At 37.3% G+C, this 21,777-nt stretch overlaps 2 protein-coding genes across 6 annotated transcripts; one reads left to right on the top strand and one right to left on the bottom strand.

The window, feature by feature from the left end:
• Positions 1–2,092: 2,092 nt before the first annotated feature.
• On the bottom strand, positions 2,093–3,978 carry LOC107733940 (39S ribosomal protein L46, mitochondrial-like). 2 transcript variants are annotated; one of them, XM_016545793.1, is made up of 4 exons: positions 3,704–3,978; positions 3,244–3,442; positions 2,961–3,131; positions 2,093–2,633 (listed from the first exon to the last, which is right to left on the bottom strand). In XM_016545793.1, the coding sequence occupies exons 1-4, from the start codon at positions 3,941–3,943 to the stop codon at positions 2,383–2,385; spliced, it is 861 nt and encodes a 286-aa protein (XP_016401279.1). In that variant the 5' UTR covers positions 3,944–3,978; the 3' UTR covers positions 2,093–2,382. The 2 variants fall into 2 exon arrangements, with proteins under 2 accessions (XP_016401279.1, XP_016401280.1); XM_016545794.1 differs by having other exon boundaries at positions 2,094–2,630.
• Positions 3,979–4,209: 231 nt separating this feature from the next.
• Positions 4,210–17,681, top strand: LOC107733956 (28S ribosomal protein S11, mitochondrial-like). 4 transcript variants are annotated; one of them, XM_016545823.1, is made up of 7 exons: positions 4,210–4,386; positions 5,189–5,305; positions 5,737–5,835; positions 6,311–6,440; positions 7,366–7,431; positions 16,744–16,808; positions 17,489–17,681. In XM_016545823.1, the coding sequence occupies exons 1-6, from the start codon at positions 4,307–4,309 to the stop codon at positions 16,798–16,800; spliced, it is 549 nt and encodes a 182-aa protein (XP_016401309.1). In that variant the 5' UTR covers positions 4,210–4,306; the 3' UTR covers positions 16,801–16,808; positions 17,489–17,681. The 4 variants fall into 4 exon arrangements, with proteins under 4 accessions (XP_016401309.1, XP_016401310.1, XP_016401308.1 ...); XM_016545824.1 differs by lacking the exon at positions 17,489–17,681 and having other exon boundaries at positions 16,744–16,815; XM_016545822.1 differs by lacking the exons at positions 16,744–16,808; positions 17,489–17,681 and adding an exon at positions 14,169–14,291.
• The last annotated feature ends 4,096 nt before the right edge of the window (positions 17,682–21,777 follow it).

The raw sequence follows: 21,777 nt of genomic DNA, 5'->3' as shown, positions 1-21,777 counted from the left end.
ACATGAATCAAGTTGATAGGTAAATTACTTGTGTGTAGTCAAAGAGTTTCAGTTGATTGTATAAAAACAATTCAATCTGGGAGCTCCAACTTGTGGCGAGTCAATATTGTGGTAGAACTTACATCATTAAGACAAACAAAAACCCTCTAAGCAATTCTGCAGGAAAGTAATTGAAAAGCTCAAGTCAGGGAATGGCTACAATAAGACTTTAAGAAGTCATTAAATATCCCTTGTGTATAGTTAAATCAATAATTAAGTAATGGAATGAGCATGCCAGTGCTGTAAATCTACCTAGAGCTGGCTGTCCTAAAAAACGAGTGACCATGGCGGACACTAGTGAGGGAGGTCAGTTCACCAAGACCAGCTGGAAAAGATGGTTTTGTTGGAAGAGACCAAAATAAAGTTGTTTTAGCCATCAAACTAAATACACGTTAGACAAACACAACATATCTTTTGGGAAACATGGTGATGGCAGTATCATGCTGTTGGGAAGCTTCTCTAGAGCAAGACCTTGAAGGCTTGTGAGAGTATGAAAACCGCTAAATGCAGGAAAATCCTGTAGAAAAACTGCAAGACTCCTGTGACTTGACACAATATTTGTTTCCAGCAAGACAACAACCCAAAGCTACACAGGAATGGCTTAAATAGACAATGTTAATGTCCATGAGTGGCAAGATCAATCTCAATCCAGTTGAGAATTTATGGATGGACTTGAAAATAGCAGTTTTGCTGAAAGAAACATGCAGTTTCGAGAAAAAAAAAACATTGCATTGCAGTGACCAAACTATCCACATAAACACAAGTTTGAAATTGCAGTCATCTATTTAATGCTGACTTGACGGGGGTGAATACTTATGGCTTAAATTGATGATGTTAATGTCCTGGATTGACCAGATCAGTCTCACTGAGAATTTATGGATGGACTTGAAAAGAGCAGTTTTTCAGAAAAAAGCATGCAGTTTGCAGTTGAAAAGAAGGATGAAGAAAGATGAATACTTATGAAAAGCACATAGAAACATTCAGGAGTGCAGAAAATTGTCAACGCTGTCCCATAAAAACTGAAAAGTTACAGCATATTCTTTCTGTTTCTGAAGTAACCACAACCCTCAGCTTCACCATAATGGAGTGACGCTGCACAGACAAGCGAGTTAAAGTCATTTGATATAGACTTGGGCTAATTGTAGTGTTCCAATAAACCACGTTAAAACTATTCTTCTAGTATTGTGTATTTATTTTTCATTTAATATAAGTTCTGAACTGAATCACGATGCCAGCTCAACATTGTGATGTCTGTCAGCCATCGGCAATAGCATCATCTATCGGCCAAACCCTAAAACCAAGAAAAGCTCTTGCACTGTCCATTGACTCTCACAAAAACGGTCAAGAAATATCTGGGTCATATTTCACCCCCAAAACAAAATAAGAAATAATTTTTGGATAAAGAAAATAAAGCCTGTTTTTAGTACCATTGAGTTTTTTCAAAGAAGTCATATATCACTTAGCCTTACGAAAAACTGGCTAGGTCCTTTCTCAAGTGTGTGTTCTTTAAAAAAGTCTCCCTCTGCAAAGCCCGAAGCCCACAGCTGCACTATTTATGAGGAATTTCAAAAGTAATTTCTCTTCCAAATCCCAAAACGCTGGCAGAAATGACTGTCTACAGCCAATTTTTAATTGATTTATTAATCAAGGTGCCTAAATAATTCATAGTATTACTAATCCCCATTTCCATCAGCACAGCACAAAAGTCAATGACTTTTTGACAACTGAGCAAGCGAGAGAGACATAAAAGTGCAGAAGAGAAACCCCAAGTACAAGGCATTTAAATTTGACAAGACAGAAACATACGGCCAAAAGCATAATTGGATATCCTTTGTGTTTTCGTAAAGGGGGGAGACGGTCCGGATTGTCTGTCCTCCATTCTTTGTCCATCTACTGCCCTCAAGTGGTAGTATTTTAAAGGACAAAATATGTGCACGCATAAAAAAGTGACAGTGAAGTATAGGAATAGCAAACAACACAATTTCCACCCTGCTGGAAACATGATTTCAAGCTACATTTTAAAATACTTTTAAAAAAGATGAGATCACATGCTATAAAGTCAAAAACTGGACCTTTTTAATATTGCATACATTGTCATAGAAGTTTTCATTTACAAGCAGGATAAATACATATATAAATACTCGTCAGCAGGTGACAATATAGTGTATGGAACATACTGTATAACATCTATAAGACAATCTGAACATCACTCATATTGATTGTTGCGGTCATCTGGTGGAATAGGGTCCAAACTCATGGAATCATAGTCCAAAAAAATATGAAAAGCATAAACCTGTGCTCTGCTTTCCAACATATTCTCCATCATGTCCATGTCTTCCCATATTACAGAGCCATAATGAAGCGTCTGACTTGTTTCAGGTACTCTGGCTTCAGGAAGTCCTGGAGTTCCTCCTTTTTTACCCAAGCAAATGAATTCTTCTCTAGGGGTAAGTGCTTATGGCTGGACAGCACAGCTTTGAAGAAGAACACCTTGGCTCCAACACTGCCCTCTTTCTGAATGACCTTTGGGTATTTATATTTGTAATATCCACAGGGTGCATTGCCAAGGAAAGTGGCCTTTTTATCAGCACCTAGAGAAGGACAAATTAAACAGAAGCTTAATAATTTAACCTGCAGCACATTCGATTTAAGAATTACAGTCTTATTATATCACTGCCAGGCTGAATAATACCTAATGTGATTTTGTTAGTGAGTAAGAAGGAACTTCTTTCCACTAGTCCTCAAAAGTATAAACCATACTGAATTTTTCTTTAACCAGAAAATGTATTCATGTTTCGTTTTTTTCTTGCCCTGCTTGTGATGCGGTGTTAAAACAGCTTTTGTTAACGCTGACATCAACTCTACAGTAAAAACAGACCTACCTGAAGCTGTCTAAATGGATACTACAATATAAGTATTACCTGGAAGACTTGCAAGGGCACGTTCGGCCGTCTGTCGAAGTGTCTCTCCCGTCTGCCACTGTATCTGAGGCAGGAGCCAAAGCTTTTGACTGCCAACATCCTTCTTCACCAACAAGATCAGGCTGTCTGCTAAACAACGCTCTGAAGAACTCATGTCTTTCTCGTCAACACCTGTAGAGTAATTTGTGAACATTCAACATGTTTTATAACTCTGAAATGTCTTAAAAACATGACTAACATCAAAGCAAAAAACAGACTCTATCACTGCCGAAATAATGCTTACCTTGTGACCTCGGAGCTGGTTGAAATTGCTTCGGTTTCTGTTCCCAAATATCTTCCAGATCTTGAGCTGTAACAATTTCGTTGTCCCTATAATCCTCCTCATCTGAATCATAATCCCCTTCTTGTTTCCGGCTCATCCGTGCAGCATCCTCCAGTAGCCTCAGCTCGTGGTCCGAGAGCAGACTTCTCTCGAACTCCATCTGAAACAATAAGCAATCCCGTGAGATGTGTTTGACAGGTGGCTCATGGCTAGCAGATTAATAGATGGGCAGCAGGCCGGAGCCTAATATTAAAATACACACAGACAGACACACAGCCTCAAAATATGCTACACAGCACACTAAAATTCGAAAAAGAAAATAAATTACATAAATGGTGAAAAGACATTATGATATGAACATGGTGTATTTAAAATAATTATAATATTATATATTTAATGTGCAATACTGATTCTTTCTTACCAGGTGCATTAGCTCCATGAACTCTTCCTCTATGGGGCTCCCGTCTTCAGAGACCACAGGTAGCCGCTGCAGACATACAGCTCCATTCAGCGCCCACGGAGACGCAGCACCCGCAGTTTTGACATTTTGCGCAGACCACTGTTGCCTAGAGGACGAAACATTTCGCACGCCTTTGTTTAATGTACTTGTAGTTGTTATTCTCCACAATGGTCGACAAAGTCTACTGAAGGGCGCCGCCATGTTGACCGCACGTGTTCCCGTCGTGCTTTGCGGAGTTTGTGAAATAGACGCGACTATTTCGAAAATAGGGGGAACCAGTTTAGGAGAAAAAAGGTTTGGCGGTGTTTAAAAAGGTAATTTAATGAAAATAAAGAAGTATTATAGTTATACTTTTTATTAACACAATGATTAACATAACAAAAAATACTTTACGTCACATTCAATACACTGGCGTCTAAGGTATAATTAAAACACCCCTCTGAAATATAGCATGATTGTGACGTTCCCATTTAACACACTTTACATGCCCCTCAATGTCCGCCAAGCTACCTGAACTCATGTGTGTGTGTTTGTGAATAAGCTGTATGATTTAAAACTCACACTATGTATCTTAGGCTGTACAGCTTCATTCGAGGTTCGTGCCAGCAGCTTTTTGAGCCCTTGAATTCATCTGGACGGTTAATGTAAGTAGCTCATGTGTTTGTTATAGCAGCACATCTGATAAAGTGTTTGATTTGTATAACAGATGCATTTCCTTCTCTGTCAATTTTTTGTGTTGACGCTATATTTAAGTCAACAAAACAATCATATAGCAAATGCTGACATAACATTAATCTTGGTTGTGGTTCCATGGTAGTGTCTTTTAAGACATGTACTGCTATGATTATGCCATTTTTGGACATGGTACTGTGGTAATACCATGTTTTTTGGACATGACACAATAGTATTTTTAGGGCATATTAAATGAATATGCCTTTTTTGACAATGCATCGTAGTAAAACCATGGTTTCCCGGAAATGTACCATACTAATACTGCCCCCCCCCCCATCGTATTGTATTGCATTTCTCAACTGGAATGTTATATCAGAATTATTAATAATGTTTTTGTCCTAGATTATGAAATTTTTATCACGGATTATCTACGTGACTCCGACTGCACGAGACTAACGATGAGCATAGACAACCGATAGAGAATTCAATTCAGCGGGAAAAATATCGGTAAATCGATATATCGGTCGATCTCTACTCCTAAGTACCATATTCACTATCAGTGAAAAGTTTGGAGATGTATACTCATTCTTTATTACTACTGTTTTCCACATTTTACAATAATAGGGAAGTCATCAAAACTATGAAATGACACAAGACAAAAGGTCTTCTAATTTGAGTTTCTTCAAAGTCGTGACCATTTGTCTAGAGACCAGCTTTGCACATTCAGGACGTATTTTGTTACTGAGGGATCTAATTGGTTGTTGTCTCCTGCAGTGGCGGAAATGTGGGGCTTCAGCGTCCGCTGTCACGCAGTGCCATCCGATTACAAGATACTGACGCCAAACCAGTGGAAACCAAGAGCTCATCATCCCCCGTCAAAAGACTGAAAGAGTATGACAGAAACACTGACAAACACCTGCTTTCAAATAGGGCTTTAACCCAGGGGCTCCCAAACCTTTTTGTCCGTTCTTAGGAAATAAATGAACCCCAGAGATTACAAATAATAAATAGATTGTGATGCATTTAGGATTCATTCATGAATAGAAAGTTCAAAATAACAGCATTTATTTAAAACGGAAATCTTTTGAAACATTATAAATGTCTTTCCTGTCACTTTTAATCAATTTAATGCATCCATGCTGAATACAACAATTAATTTAAATTAATTAAAAAAACATTGATAATAATAGTTATCATTGATAATGAAGTATCTCTATGTAGATAGAAATATAGATTGATAGATAAATAATTTGAAATTCTGTAGTAGATTTAATGGTAAAATGTGTGTTATTGTTGTTGCTTATATTCTGTTCCCTATTTAGTCTCTTCCCTCCATTTCCGGGTGAGGAGAGCTCCCTGATATGGGACAGCAAGAAGTTTGAAGAGTTACCGATAGCACACATAAAAGCCACATATAACAAGTAAGTTGCTTCACAAAAATTAAATAGTTGCGATTGACAATTGAAAATGGAATTAGTCCAGATATAGTTTGCTTGCTGTGTGCATGCAGCTATAGCATGAGCTTATTTCAACTCTTACTTACGCTTGTCATTTATCCATCTATTGTGGTGCTTTTGTTGCATATCATGTCCTACATCATGCTTTTTAGTTTGCACATGTGAAATGAATTTACAGTATTTTCTGTGTTTATCTCATGGCTACAGATGCCCATAGTTGCAGTATGTGCATTATAATTATTATTTATTCCTAATACTGCATGTTTACCTAACTCGGCCCACACTAATAATTATTACAAATAGTCATTTCAACATCGATGCATCCCTGATCACAACCTGTGATTTGTTCTCCATCTCTCCAAAAATACTGGGATTTCATAGTCAGGAGTCCATTAAAACTGCAGGCTGACAACATAATGTCCTTACTTTCTTGCTGTAGCACACATATCCAGGTCACAGATTGTCTGGGCCAGTACATGGTCCGAACCTCGTGTGGATCAGAGGGCTTTAAGAATGTGAAGAAATCCACTCCTATTGCAGCACAGACTGCTGGGATTTCAGCTGCTGCGGTAAGATGGACCATCAAATTGATTGTTACCAGGTTATTGATAACATATACTGAGATAGAATGTGTTCAAGACCATTTTTGTGTTTGGTTATTGAAAATCAATGAATACAAAATAGACTTATTCTGAGTACAATACATTGTAATAAAAATATAGTATAGTTGTCAAGGCATAAACAATATATCATTTTGTTTGAACTGTCTAGTAGAGCTATATCAGACATTTCCATCAAAAATATTTTGTCTGTCATTTGAATGTTGTCCACTTGATGGCAGCACATTTCTTTGTAGTAATTTACCACACCCTGCTTAATTGTTAAAGTGCCCTTCTTTAGATTGTATTTGACTGTTTTTTTCTGCTTTAAATTTAAAATCATGCTGAAAAATTTTGTCAGAACAGGCATAAAATGTAATATAACAAACAGGGCCGGTCAAACCATAATTGGAATGTAGAGCACTTCTGAAAGGTGTTTTATTTATTTATTTTTGTAAAATATGAAAGTCTTATGTGCGTGTATTTATCCTTAGGTCTGAGATTATCAGCAGTACCTAACTGACCGTTTCAATGTTGTTTATACTGATAATTTGACTGGCCAAAAGAAATAGAAAAATTAAAAATAGCATTTCAAATCTTCGGTTTCATGTTTATACATCTCTTTGGTTACTTCCACGCTATTTGTTTGTAATTTCATCAGCATGTGTCGTGAAGAGTCTAATGACAACCCTGAGTCACAGCAGGCTGTATAATCAGTATATGACTTCCCACTGATAACCATTCATTTGCTGTATGGACACAAGCGTTATGATCTAAATTAGTAGTTTCGGACAGACCTCAGATTCTAGGCTCCTGCAGTTTTGTGTTTCCTCAGTGATTCATTAGTTTTTATTATGCTAAATGTTCTAAATGTATGTATGTTTGTCTTGAGCAGAAGGCGAGGGCAAAGGGGGTCACCTACGTCCGTGTGCTGGTGAAGGGACTCGGTCCGGGGCGCTTGGTGAGTAGCTTACTAATGCCTTACTTGATGCCTATAAAGATTTACAGCAAAATAAATCTGCAGTTCCTTGTGGATTAAACTGCATTGTAGGTGAGAATATCCCCATAGTTCCAGGGAACTATATTACTTATTTATTGTAACATTTTCCATTTACCTATATTTTATATGATTGCAATAAGATTTTCATATGACTGCTTATCTGTAACTGTGTGAAAACCAAAGTGAACCTGTGCACATTTGAATGCGAATGAGCGTCTTGAATCTGTACAGCTGTCGACATCATCATTTACCTCCACTCTCAAATTAGACAAACACTATGTTGCTGTTTTCTAATAAACTAGGCAGTGAATTTTGCAGTAAATACCAAAAAATGGCACAGTCGTGAAAGGTAAAAAAGGTAAATGCAAAATAGTAATAATTAAAATATTTGTAATTCAAGGGTCCAAGATTATCTATATTGTTATTCACCACTTATTCCTGTGCACAATAGAGAATAAAAGAGCAAAAAACATAGAAAAAGCATAGAGGGAGCAGGGAGCTGTTGAATAAAGTAAAGAATGTGAAAAAATGTGTCAAATAAAATGTAAAAAGTATTACTAATAATTAATACAAAAAAGAAGATGGTAACAACATCTACATTTTCTAAAGAAAATTACTGCTGTTGTACTACAAAAGTGTGTTGTGTGTGGTTACCAAAGTGTTGCTTTGTGACTACTAAGGTATTCTGAGTGTTTTTTAGCACATTGCTATGTGGTTTTGTGGTCAAAAGACCCCAAGTCTTTATTATATTCTAGTCCCTAGATAAGACTTGTCTCTCCTTCAATATACACTACCAATAAAAATGTTTATGGTTTTGGAAAGAAGTTTCTTGTGCTCACCAAGGCAGCATTTATTTGATCAAAAATACAGTAAAAACAGTAATATTGTGAAATATTATTACAATATAACATTTAAAATAATTGTAATTTATTCCTGTGATGCAAAGCTATATTTTCAGCATCATTACTCCAGTCTTCAGTGTCACATGACCCTTCAGAAATCATTCTAATATGCTGATTTGGTGCTCATTTCTTATCATTTTCAAAAACAGTTTCTTATCATTTTTTTTTTTTAAAACATTCAATTTTTGTGCAAGCCGTCTTTGAAAAGAAAGATTTTTTTTTCTACACAGTTAATCATGTGCAAGTTGAAAATCGTTATGGCACACATCTTCTCAACAAAACACAAATAGTGTTTGACTAGAGTGTTTTATTTGTTGTTGATTGATTGATTTTGATGTGGTTGTTTGTTCAGATCCTTAAACCTGAGTATGCCTTAACAAACACCACTAATAAAAGAATAAACAAGAAAAGCAAAAGACTAGTGCAGTGGATGCTAAACACTGTTGCATGGCATGCAAATGGGAATTTAAAGCTTCTGTTCGTAGCTTGAGGTCCACAGATGCGCAAATGAGTAAAAACAAACAAAAGACTTAATTGAAATTTGTAGTAAAAGTAGTCTTATTACTATCACCTTTTCTGCACTGTTTGAGGTGTGCTGTTACCTTTTAGAGGATCTAGAGACCAGAATATAATTGAAACTTAGGGGAGGACTTTTTTGACTTATATGGCCCATCCACCCAGAAGCCTTATGAGGTTATTCTGGTGCAACTTCAAAAAACCAACAAGGTGTGTGGAAAAAGCAAAAACGTACTTATAAAACCAGCAACACGTGTGGAGTGTAGAAATAAAAAAATAAAAAAAGAGCTATAGAAAATCAGTCCTTTATTGTGCCAACTCGTTTCTGCACACAGGCCTTCATCAGGACTAAACAATTGCAAATGAAAAAACTAAAACTCTTAAATGCAAACAAAGAGCAAGTTAAAGGGGTCATAGGATGCTACATGCACTTTTACAAGTTGTTTGAACTGAAATGTGTGTTGGCAGTGTGTGTACACAACCACCCTATAATGATAAAAATCCACCCAGTGTTTCTGAAGGGAATGCGCCCCCGATCTACATAAATGTGTCTGTTCGCGCGAATCATTCATGGTCCAGCCTCACCTACAGAAGAAGTGAGTATAATGTTTTGTAATGAATCTTTGCAAATCGCCTTTCCTAATAATGTGCTAATTAGCAAGTTTCACGATGAATACAGCTAAAGTAAACAGTCTGTGAGAGCAGCTCGGAAGAGAGGGGCGGGGTCAGCACAGCTCATTAACATTTAAAGGCAAATGCTACAAAAACGGCTTGATCTGAAAAGAGCTGTTTTTGACAGGGTAAAAAAAGTGTTTTTTACACTACCATTGAGAAATTTTAACCAAACTATGTTACAGACTTTTCATTAAGACCCTAAAGAATCATATCAATTTGTGGAAAATGGGCATCCGATGACCCCTTTAAAACTTGACTTGCAATCAATCAATAAGGAAATCAGAACAGATGGTTTGATATCCACCAATCACAAGACACATCAGAAAACAAGCTAATAAGCTCCAATTATATGGTGACCAGTAACCAGTATTTTGTACGGAATTAAATAAAAATTATTCAAAATTTATGGCATCACCCTGAACACATTTGGACCTGCATAGAGACATAGTGGCAGCGACTTTTGCAGTTACATTTTCTTAGGAAAATATAAAAATCTAGTTGATTGTATGACTTTAAACCTCCTGCGTTTCATCCGGTTTCTTTTCATGATCCTTTCAGCGGAATGGCAGCAGTGATTATTTATTATTCTCTGTTTGTGCCCGTATGGTACGGCAACAGTTATGCGTGCTGACTATTCAATCAATACTCTGAAACTGACCGATGAGTTCTGTGAGCTCAGCGGCAGTCTGCATGCTCTTACTCTAAGCTGGGTGGGAGGACATAAAGGCTGGGTGAGAATCTAATGAGCCCCTCCAGAGCTGCAGGCAACAGGGGGCTTTTAAGACTTGCATTACTCTTTTACCTACCCTTGGTTTATGCACAGTCAGAATCTTCCAGACTAAGTTGCATTTAAGCAGATGGTGGTTGGGCATAAATAAATCAATGCAAAGCCACCAACTGCAGTGGTAACGTATTTGAATCAAATTACTAAATAGACAAGCCAGGGTAAACTTGTGCTTCTTGTAGAAGAATAGATGTAGATTTGGATTGTTGGATAGAAGTTTGAAAGGAATCAGGGATGCTCAGATGTTACAATTCTGGCCAGTAATTATTTTAATGTTGTGGCCGGTAAATTGCTGATAATATTCTAGATTATTCTAATTATCTATCTAATCTAATTAAATTAAAATCAACCATTTTAAATGCTACAAGTGAATTTAGGCATCACAACATTTTATTATTTGTTCAAATATACTCACCCTCAGACCATCTAAGATGTGGATGGGTTTGCTTCTTCATCAGAATGAGAAATTTAGCATTACATCACTTGCTCACCAGTCGATCCTCTGCAGTGAATGGGTGCTGTTCAAATATACTCACCCTCAGACCATCTAAGATGTGGATGGGTTTGCTTCTTCATCAGAATGAGAAATTTAGCATTACATCACTTGCTCACCAGTGGATCCTCTGCAGTGAATGGGTGCCGTCAGAATGAGAGTCCAAAAAGATAACAACATCACAATAATCCACAAGTAATCCACACCACTCCAGACAATCAATTAACATCTTGTGAAGCGAAAAGCTGCGTGTTTGTAAGAAACAAATCCATAAACTCATCATTAAGACATTTTAACTTTAAGCTGTCGCTTCTGGACAAAATACCTGTCTATAATCCATAATGTTGCTTTCTCCAGTGAAAATGTCCATCCCCTGTTGTCTTCTCACATATTTCACATGCATATTTCTGTCCAGGCTCAGACAAGACAACTTTTTACTGGAGAAAGCAACATTATGGAGAGAGGACTCATATTGTAGCCGGAAACAATGGTTTGAAATGTATATTACAAACACAGTTTTTCACTTCACAAGACATTAAATGGTTAGTTCACCCAAAAATGAAAATTAGCCCACAAATGACTGAATAATGAGCGGTAATGTAGAAATAAACTCATATTTTATGCATTTCTATTCAAGATCAGAACAGGAGAAGATTTATTAATGTTCAGTGTTCGGTTCTTTTAGTATTTAAATGTGTTTCTGTTATGTTGTAGAGCTGGACAAGATTACCATTGTGCTGAAGAGTAGAGCATTTGCTTAGGTTGAGAACAAACTCACTGGGCATTGTCTTACATGCTGTTTCAATCAGAAGGCATTTGGTTGAAAATGCTAAAATATTGGTTTCCTGGCAGCATTAAGTGTTGTTTCACATAAAAATAATATTTTAGTAGTTTTTGTAACCGGTGTCCATGATCGAATCAAATTTAAAACAATGTGAAATATTAGTATTTAAAAGTGTTTCTGTTATGTTGGTGGTTTTTATGAGATTACCATTGTGCTGAAGAGTAGAGCTGGACAATGCCCAGTGAGTCTGACTCTGTTCTCAACCTTTGCTTAGGTTGAGAAAACTCACTGGGCATTGTCTTACATGCTGTTTCAATCAGAAGGCATTTGGTTGAAAATGCTAAAAGAGCGTCCATGATTGAATCAAATTTAAAACAATGTGAAAAAACAACTTAGAACAACCTAGTTAGAACAACTTAATTTTTATGAGTATTCAACTTAATAATTGTTCGTTTTAACACAATTTTCTAAGTATATATAGCACAATATAGTTATTAGTTTACTTAATTTCAGAAGAAGTTGCCTTAACTCAAAAAAAAATGATGCAAACTGTTGCGTAAATTTTTTTTTTGTTGCGTCCAAACAATATTTTTTAGAGTGTCATTCTGACGGCACCCATTCACTGCAGAGGATCCACTGGTGAGCAAGTGAATTTTTGAGTGAACTATTCTTTTAAATTAAACTTTAAGTGACCATAAGATGACAGCAAAGATAAATAACATTTGTAATATCAATATCATGTAACATTTGTAATATCCATTAACAAATATGGTGCAGATATAATGTTCATCCCTATTAGAAATATTACATTTTATTTAAATGTTTTTGTCCAAATCAGCACATTTCACAAGTGTATACACTCTTAAAAATAAAGGTGCTTCAAAAGGTTCTTCACAGCGATGCCATAGAAGAACCATTTTTGGTTCCACAAAGAACCATCTCTTTCTTACCTTTTTATAATCTGAAGAACCTTCTTTCGCCCCAAAGAACCTTTTGTGAAACAGAAAGGTTCTTCAGATGTTGTTTCGCCCCAAAGAACCTTTTGTGAAACAGAAAGGTTCTTCAGATGTTAAAGGTTCTTTATGGAACCATTTAGACAAAAAGGTTCTTCTATGGCATCGTGAAGCACTTTTATTTTTAAGAGTGTAGTTCAAGAGTATTAGGCTTCATTGGATTATTTTGTCACTCCTGTTCCCCACACGTCTCTTCTAGAGAGAGTGTATTGTTGTGAACTGTCTCTGGTAGCTGACTTGGATTATATTGATTTTGCTCCCCCGTGTGTAGTCTGCCATTAAAGGGTTAACCATGGGAGGACTGGAGGTTGTTTCCATCACTGACAACACCCCAGTGCCGCACAATGGCTGTCGCCCTCGCAAAGCACGAAGGATGTGAGGAGGAAGAAACCCCATGAACCCTGAAGTCCTGTTTGTCTTTCTCTCTGCATTATCATCGAACATCCAGTCTGAATATAGAGGTTGAATGCTCAATTATTCAGCTCAACGCTATTGGAGAGTAATGCTTTATTCCTTTATGTAGCGGCAAAGCTATGTATATGTATTTACCTTTTTGATAATTATTAAAGTGTGAAGGTGTCACTCATCATGTCTATTTTCATTCTTATTAGTGCATGTACAGCTTTCAGCTACGCATGGCTGCGTAATTTAAAATGCAACCCTGTAATTCAAAATCTAAATTAAACCTAGAAATAAACGGACAGTGATCATGCTGGATAACATGGATCATCAGGTTTTCAACTTGTGGAGTTCATTCAGCTTCAGTGATGCTATCATTAAAGTGCAAGGGGAACAAACCAAATACTAAATATTCATTTATTAATTTATTTAAACTTTTCACATATGGTTATGCTGATCTTAAAAAATAAAAATATAATTGTATTAAAAAACAAAAAGTAGAAGCATTTTCACTTGTGGTCTCAGACTTTAGGATCCAACTGCATTTTGTGATGAATTTAAGTGTAAAAACAGAAACATACAACAGGCTGTTCAGTGGTTGTAATTGTTGTTGTTGTTTTTTCAGGAAATTGCACAAAATTATTACCCTATGTGTGCTCTCGAACACTTTTTTTTCTTTTCTTTTTAATAAACATTATTGTTCAATATGTTAGCACTTAATCTGAGTCTGTTTCCAAGTTGACAGGCACAAGGTGGAATCGCTCCCTATAAATAAATGGACCCTTGTAAGATTATTGCCCTTTCCTACCATTACATCAGGTGCTTCGTTGCTATGACAACAGCAATTAGCAGGAACTCATGCAGGCGGTTGAATATAAGTCTGTCCCTAGTACCCATAGCAACCAAGGTCAGGCCTGCAACGCACATCTGCTTTCATACTAGCTTTAGTGCGCGCTATTGCTCGAGGACTGGAAGAAAGGCATAAATGACAATAGGAAATTATTTCCTGACATGTTAGCCATGTATAAGCTTGCTGGACGTCTGTGGTTCATTCTTACAGTTTTAAATCTGCAGGATTTGATTTATAAACAAAACATTTCATGGCAGAAAACCGGTTTCGTGCTTTATGCAGGAACTGGTTTTCTGTGGCTCTCCAGCAACAGCTGTCCTTTTCCCAGTCTCCTTTCGCACAAAGCGTCAGAGCCACCACAAAACACATCTCATCAGCGACAAAGTGTGACTCCTACCAACGTTTAACCCAGATGGCCGGGCATCTCAGATGTCCTCAGATAGCCTGTGCATCCGGTGGAGGCTCTGACATGGAAGCTGAGTATCCCTGCTGGGATTTTGTGGGCAGTGATTAGAAACCGGAGCCAACAAGGTTGATTGAATATAGAGTTAAATGGTTCCCCTCCAATATGTGTGATTTTTATATGAGAAAGCATTCCTGGTCTCAGCAAAAGTAATGTGTTAAAACATGTTTTACATCTAAATCAATTGGGAAGTCTTTTTGTTATGTGTTCCTTATGTGGATTGTGTCATTTCAAGGTTTTAAGTCAAGACACATTTATTTATGTAGCACGTTATACTATACAGATTGTTTCAAAGTAGCTTTACTGTAATAAACAGGAAAATGTCAGTGTTAAGGTCGGTTCACACCAAGAACGATAACTATAATGATAACTACAATCAGGTGACTTTAACACGAATGAAAACGAGGCTCTGAGGGACAGATTTAAAGGGACAGTTCACCTTCTATTGCTGGTCCCCATTGACTTGCATAGTGTTTTTTTTTTCATACTATGGAAGTCAGTGGGAACCAGCAACTGAAGGTGAACTATCCCTTTCATTTTTAAAACTGTTTTATGGTGTTTTGTCTACTGAAAGTTTTTTTCCCACTCCGAAAGACCTTTCATCAGAACAATCCGTAGGCTACGTCCTTAAACAACAGTACAATCCATTGAACACATTGTACTTCTATCCCTCACAGCCTCATTTTCATTCCTGTTAAAATTAAATATGGTGCTACCCTGACTAAGGTCTAGCCCCGTTCACACTAGAACAATAATATGAAGCTATAATGCTAACTATACTTGCATCCACACCAAGGCTTTAACATTCTGTTGAGGTGTGGACTCTGCTATTCTTTCAAGTTTAACACGATTTTTAAAACTAAAACTATACCTTTATCATTATCTGCTGATGTAATTGCTCAAGCCGAGTGAATTCTAATTGGCTGTCAGTGTTTTTATTATTCATCAGTTGGAAAAGATCGTTTTGAAAGTGATTCTAACGATATTGTTCCTATTTTTCAACGTGGAAGTAAGCCGTTTTCTGTGAATGTGCGAGACTTCCGGTTCCTTCGCCACTGTAGGGAAATAAGGAGAAGAATATTAAACACGTGCAATAAACGGTAAAACTGTTTGCACTTAAGATAATGCATTCAAATAATATGGTAAGACACAACATGTTGCAAAATTCATCAAGTATGAAAAAACATAGTTTTGACAAGATTATTCATTTATTTACTTATTTATTTGTTTTTTAAGAAAATGCACATGCAACCTGTCGCAACGAATGCACATGCAACAAGCCGCATGATTTGACTAGTTATGCAAATGTAATACTTAAGGCTAGAGGTTTGTTCACATTCCTTATCTTAATACAAACTAGTGATATTTGTATTAGCAACAAGCACTAACTCAAAAAATATGTGTTGTTAAATGTTTTTTTTTTCAGTACTGTGAACAAAGCAAATAATGGAGTCTTCGTTAAATGCAACATGACCGTTTTGCCATGCAAGACTTAAAACTTGATTATTTTGAACCGTGGATTGCATTTTAAACCACATTGTTCTCAAATCAACAAATGCACTTGGAAATCGCTGAGAGGTGAGATATTTAATGGGTTATTATGCAATTATTTCAAGATACAATGTGTTCCTAATTAAAGCACCACACAAATCTCACCTTTTCCTATTGTGACAAAGCTCTGAATTGATTGCACTGAAATTATAACTTCCACTGGGAATTTTGTTCGATTTCTCTGGTTTTGACATTCATGTGTCACTGGATGGAGTGGAAACACGTAACAAAGGGCTTACTCAAACTAACACATTTATATATACATATTCTGCGGCTGCTGTTTGTGTACTAGAGAATAATTTGTTATAATGTGGCATTCTCTTGAAATGGATATTTTACTCAAATGACCGTAAAGAGTTGGGAGAAAATCGGATATGTGTCGGATCCGCGTCATATGCATCAGGTTTTAAAGAGACAGCGCTGATTTTAAAGTGAAACCTGCTGAAGTCTGTCATTGATGTAAATCAAAGAAATATATAATATAGTTTATGTGAAGATTGTTTTAAAATCACTTAAATTAAAAGTTGTTATATATTTCAGAGCCTATTAAATGTTTAAAATAATGGCTTTCAATTATACTGTAATGTTGAATGGCTATAATTAATAGGTAAAATTGAGGGAAAATGCACCAGCAGGACAAATTAAAAACACTGTAAATATGTTTAGTCATTGTAGTATTAATAACAGCCTGTTTTTGCAAAAAGAGTTTCCATTGGCAGGTGTGGCAAAAAGTTAGTTTTAGGCCCTGCACATACATATTGTATCTTGAACGATTTATCTGAATATTTTTAGCACTTACACGTTCTGTAACCCTGTTGTGAACACTGTCTCCTCATTTAACAGACTTCCCACAAGCTGTCAGGCTACTCAACAACTCCATGTGACAACCCACCCAATTAACCTTTCAGGTAGACCTTCTCCTATATGGACCAGTATATTTCCCAAACCCCTAATTCAGTTCTGTAACTAGCGTAATTTTGCAGCACTATTTTAAAAGCACTATATACTTTATACACAATAATGGACCTACAGCCTTTCAGTTGACATGTGCATTGTGCAATTTTGTATGGCACTGTATGTATTATTCTTGCTTTTGTTGTTTTGTCGTTTAGTCTAGGGTCAGTGGCTATTGTGGGTTCTTTTTTACATTTGGGCACCGTGATTCTATTGATCATGGGTTAATCTCACTAAAACCTGAGGAAAATATCTGGGGCATATTTCCTCTCAAAATCAAAAGTATGAAACAAAATTATTAAAGGATATCTTATTTTATGCTCTTCTCTTCTCTTCTGAATATCCCAAAATCATTATCACTCTTTTATGGCCATCAACATTTTTGCATTCTTTTCATGAAAATTAAGTTGATTCTCATGATCCAAATGCAAATAAAATCTTATTCTTGTTACTATAATGTGAAGAAGAAAAAAACTATACTATATACTTGAAATTGTAAAGTATTTATACTCTATGCTATTATTTGTTGTACTGCCTTTATGCTGATTTAATTTTAAAACAAGATTTCACCCACATTTGTCATGAAATCAGAATAATGACTTGACTTGAGTTTTTTTCTTCTTCTTTTTTTCAGATTTCTGCTAAGCGGACTAATGCAGTAAGTTTCATCAAAAAAGATGAAAAGAGTCCCATGACTCATGAACTCTTGCTGATGAAGACATCATTTTGACTAACATATTTTTCTTTCTTCTGTTTTTACTGTATTCATATTTCTTAAAGCCAAAAATTTAAGTAGGAAAGAGTAAGAGTATTAAAAGCAGAAAATACAGCTCCATGCATGGCTTGAGTGCTTGATAATGGGCCTCCGTCCAATTATCCACTTCCAAGAATGTAGACATATAAGTTGTAATTTTCTGTAATGGCAGGCTGTGGACCTAGGGGAGAAGATGTCGGAAGAAGCGTGATATGTGCATCGCTGAATATTTTCCTGATTTTGTGGCATTTTTGGACCACAGGATCTGGTCTTAATGTGCTGCCCTTTAGAAAATGTTGAAGTGTAATATGCCTGCACCGGCTACGCAGAAGCGTCTTGAAGACGACCTCTTTCGTGTTTTGTTTTCATCCAAAAATTTTGTGTAATACCCCTCCCTCTCCTCGCTCAGGCTTTTAGCAGCTGCTGGCGATGGTACATTATCAAAATGGAATAGGAGGCAGAGAATGGAAGATTAGAATGCTCATTGGCTATTTAGTCAAGAAGCCTAGTGCCCACTTGAGCTCCATTTGGGTGCTCTTACCTGTCCTGCTGCACTGAATAGCACCTTTGTTCTAAAGCCGAAGAGCAGGGGAAGATTGGAGAGCCGCTGGGGTTTACAGTAGTGAATGTATACAGCAGCACAAAGCATTATGAGACACAACCGCGGCTAAGATATTTTGTAGACGATATTATGAAGCGTATATAAAACCCTGAGACAAGTGCTAATCGTTGAAGCATTATATTAATGAGTATTTTTTTAGCTACTGCCTTTAGCTCCCTCCCTTTTTTAAGTTGTACACAGAAAAACATCTTTGGCTTAATGTGGAATCATATATTAGTATTTTCAAAGGCGGATGAGTGTCTGTGAGTGTGGTTTTCAGAGATATCCACAAACAATTTCCTAATGGGTTCCAAATGTTTATAGAACTTTATTTTACAAGAATTTCAAATGTCCCAAAATCACTATCAGTTTGATAGAAATGTAGATGTATTCAGACCCTTATTGAATATGACTTTCAGAAATATCCACAAAAAAATCTCCTAATCATTTACAAATTTTTCAAATGTCCCAAAATCATTATCACTATACTCCATTAGAAATAAAGATGGATGGATCAGAGTGACAGGTGGAGGGCAGGTGAGGGCAGTGCCAGCAGGATAGGAGTCCTCCAGGGCGGCACCGGTGACATTGGAGACCAAGGAGGCGAAGACAGCACAGGAGACCATGGAGGAGCAGAGTGTCTTGGAAGCCAGCAGGTAGGCGCTAGCAGCATAGGTGATACCAAAAGTGCCAGCAGAGAGATGGACATCTTCAACGCCGGCGGCACAGATGACCTCTGGTCGGCCGGTAGGTCTGATGACCTCCGGAGGACCAGGAGACTGTGAGATGGGGAAACAGAAAACACCATCCATGGCCTTAATGAACGAGCAGGGAGCGGCTTCCGTGGCCTTGACAAAGGAGCTAGGGACACTGCTATTAGGAGTGCACTGTTAGCGATTTCTGTAAATTACACAGTATTTAACTGTAATATGAACTGTACTTTACTGTAAAACAGTTACACAGTACATTACTGTATTTTAAAGTTGCATTATGGGAAATATCCTCTTGCCGCCATTAAAATACAGTATTTTTCATTTACTGTAGATCCAAATACAGTAAAAAAAAATGAGCGCGAAACCTTACCAATGACAGAAAGGCTTTTTTTTCTGCTTGGAGAAAGAAGAAGAAGAAAAGGAAGACGCACACACCTCGCAGCTGGAAATGTATGTACAATATTCCTGCTTTGTATTGGCAACTGGCTTCTGGATGGCTGGAGTGGATTCAGGGGCTGCAGAGTGAAGCAGTGATTGAAAGAGGCAGACTGGCTGAGCAAGGGGGCAAAGAGTATATATTGCACCAAGGTGCAATTGTTGGTATCCCACGACATCTGGGAATATAATGGCTCATCCAGGCCCACATGGAATCTAATCATTAGCAGCTCATTGTCAAGATAAACTGAAGAGGCCAGCTCCAATAATCCCTCAGCATACACCTCAATTGGTCGGTGGTAATATAGCATGTCGATGAGACGGAGTAGAATGCTTATGGTTGTTGCTTCTGTCAGGGTCTGGTCTTTTGTCAGAAGAACACAGACTCCGAGGAAACAGGTGAATATTCTCAATGAAACAGTTTATTGAAACGGATGCAGATGAGATAAATGCATCAACCAAAGTAGAGGTGAAGATGACAGTCCAGGTGAGCAGTACCACACACACCATTGATGCAGAGGGAGAGATGAGTATTATAGTCTTCTTGTTTTACAGGTATGGAGAAGTTGAACAGGGATTAGAACCAGGAGTCAGGGCACGCAGGAGAAAGAGACCGGAGATTTACACGGTGGTAGGTATTCACAGGTAAATAGCACATTCGACGTTTAGGCAATCCTAGTCATAGACCAGACCATGAAGGTGAGTGTGGTGTGGGTTTAAATGCTGGGAAATGTAGTGCAGAGGGGGCAGGTGATAGTCAGATTGTTATGGTTGTTGCTTCTGTCAGGGTCTGGTCTTTTGTCAGAAGAACACAGACTCCGAGGAAACAGGTGAATATTCTCAATGAAACAGTTTATTGAAACGGATGCAGATGAGATAAATGCATCAACCAAAGTAGAGGTGAAGATGACAGTCCAGGTGAGCAGTACCACACACACCATTGATGCAGAGGGAGAGATGAGTATTATAGTCTTCTTGTTTTACAGGTATGGAGAAGTTGAACAGGGATTAGAACCAGGAGTCAGGGCACGCAGGAGAAAGAGACAGGAGATTTACACGGTGGTAGGTATTCACAGGTAAATAGCACATTCGACGTTTAGGCAATCCTAGTCATAGACCAGACCATGAAGGTGAGTGTGGTGTGGGTTTAAATGCTGGGAAATGTAGTGCAGAGGGGGCAGGTGATAGTCAGGTTGTGACACTAACTGAGTATGATTTTCAGAAATATCCACAAAGAGTTTCCTAATGGTATACAAATATTTTATTTTATTACAAGAATTTCAAATGTCCCAAAATCATTATCACCATACTCTGTTAGAAATGTAAATGAATTCAGAACCTAATTTCCCATAGTTTTCTTCATGATCCTCAGTTTCGAGTACCTTCAGTCTTGTTAAAGAGTGCCAAGTTCCAAGTCCCTGTAGTACCCATGCAAAAAAACTGAGTAAATGACTTGTCAGAATCCTGCACACATCAGTTCAGTAAATTGGCAGCAGCAAAACAAACTCTCCACATGCAGCATTTGGTTTGTCTAAAAGGTCCAACTAGGGATTGCTTGGATGATTAGCCATCAAAATGACAGGTCCTCTGTTGCTTAGGAACATGACAAGACTGCATGAATTGTTGCATCGCTTGATCTACTCCAAGCAGACTCGCAGTGACAGCACTTGTAGTTCCCTCTTCAAAAATGTGTGTTTTTACATACAATTATTGCACACAATCTTATGCAGACCATATTTTTAATGCTTTATTATGCAGCACAGACACTGAGGGCTCTGGTGCCTTATCACTTATCAACTGTCAATGTCATTTTTTGGTTTTGTTTCTTCCAATTTCTTTTCCCTATACGTGTGCCATGAGACAAATCTTTGGTTATATATGTAGACTATCCTATCAGTCATTTGCAAACATTTCTCAAAGTACTGGTTGCTTTATGATGCTGGTTGCTATGGTTACTTCTAGGAACCAAACAAAAGGGGAAACAGGAAGGGGAGGGGAACCCCGATGCAAGGGAGTTACTGCCCTTGTGCTCTGTGCTGAATTTTGTTAACAGGACTGTATGTATGTGGCCACAGGGTTGTGGATATATGAGCCTTTCAGCAAGCCTGCTTATATTACTTTATTTTTCCCTTATATTTCCAGCAAGTGTTTCAAAAGAAGTGTTATGTTTACTGTGACCTGCATGTCAGTGTTGCACTCATTCAGGGTGAATAAACATCTTAGCCAGCACAACAGCCTTCAACCTTGGCCGTGTGTTCATTCTACTTCAGCTGCTTATTATAACTTGTTTTTAAAAATACTGCATCATTCCATTTATGTTTATTTGAATACTTTAAAGGGGCTTTTTTTTTCCTTACAAGGAGGGTTGATAGAACTTCTCTGTGCTTAGATTAAGTTAATGGGATGTAACTGAAAAACCT

This window comes from Sinocyclocheilus rhinocerous, unplaced genomic scaffold (genome assembly GCF_001515625.1).
Source record: "Sinocyclocheilus rhinocerous isolate Xijiao unplaced genomic scaffold, SAMN03320098_v1.1 scaffold760, whole genome shotgun sequence".
Lineage (NCBI taxonomy): Eukaryota > Metazoa > Chordata > Actinopteri > Cypriniformes > Cyprinidae > Sinocyclocheilus > Sinocyclocheilus rhinocerous.
Note: the sequence above shows the minus strand (reverse complement) of the source record. Positions and strands in the feature narration are given on the sequence as shown.

Bases quoted from the DNA above. Each gene is read 5' to 3' on its own strand.
- LOC107733940 (XM_016545793.1), bottom strand. From the start codon at position 3,943: ATGGCGGCGCCCTTCAGTAGACTTTGTCGACCATTGTGGAGAATAACA. The intron at 3,443-3,703 runs GTAAGAAAGAAT...TTATTGTTTCAG, and splicing joins TCATGGAGCTAATGCACCTG to ATGGAGTTCGAGAGAAGTCT. The intron at 3,132-3,243 runs GTAAGCATTATT...ATTACTCTACAG, and splicing joins ACCAGCTCCGAGGTCACAAG to GTGTTGACGAGAAAGACATG.
- LOC107733956 (XM_016545822.1), top strand. From the start codon at position 4,307: ATGTATCTTAGGCTGTACAGCTTCATTCGAGGTTCGTGCCAGCAGCTT. The intron at 5,836-6,310 runs GTAAGTTGCTTC...TTCTTGCTGTAG, and splicing joins ATAAAAGCCACATATAACAA to CACACATATCCAGGTCACAG. The intron at 6,441-7,365 runs GTAAGATGGACC...TGTCTTGAGCAG, and splicing joins CTGGGATTTCAGCTGCTGCG to AAGGCGAGGGCAAAGGGGGT.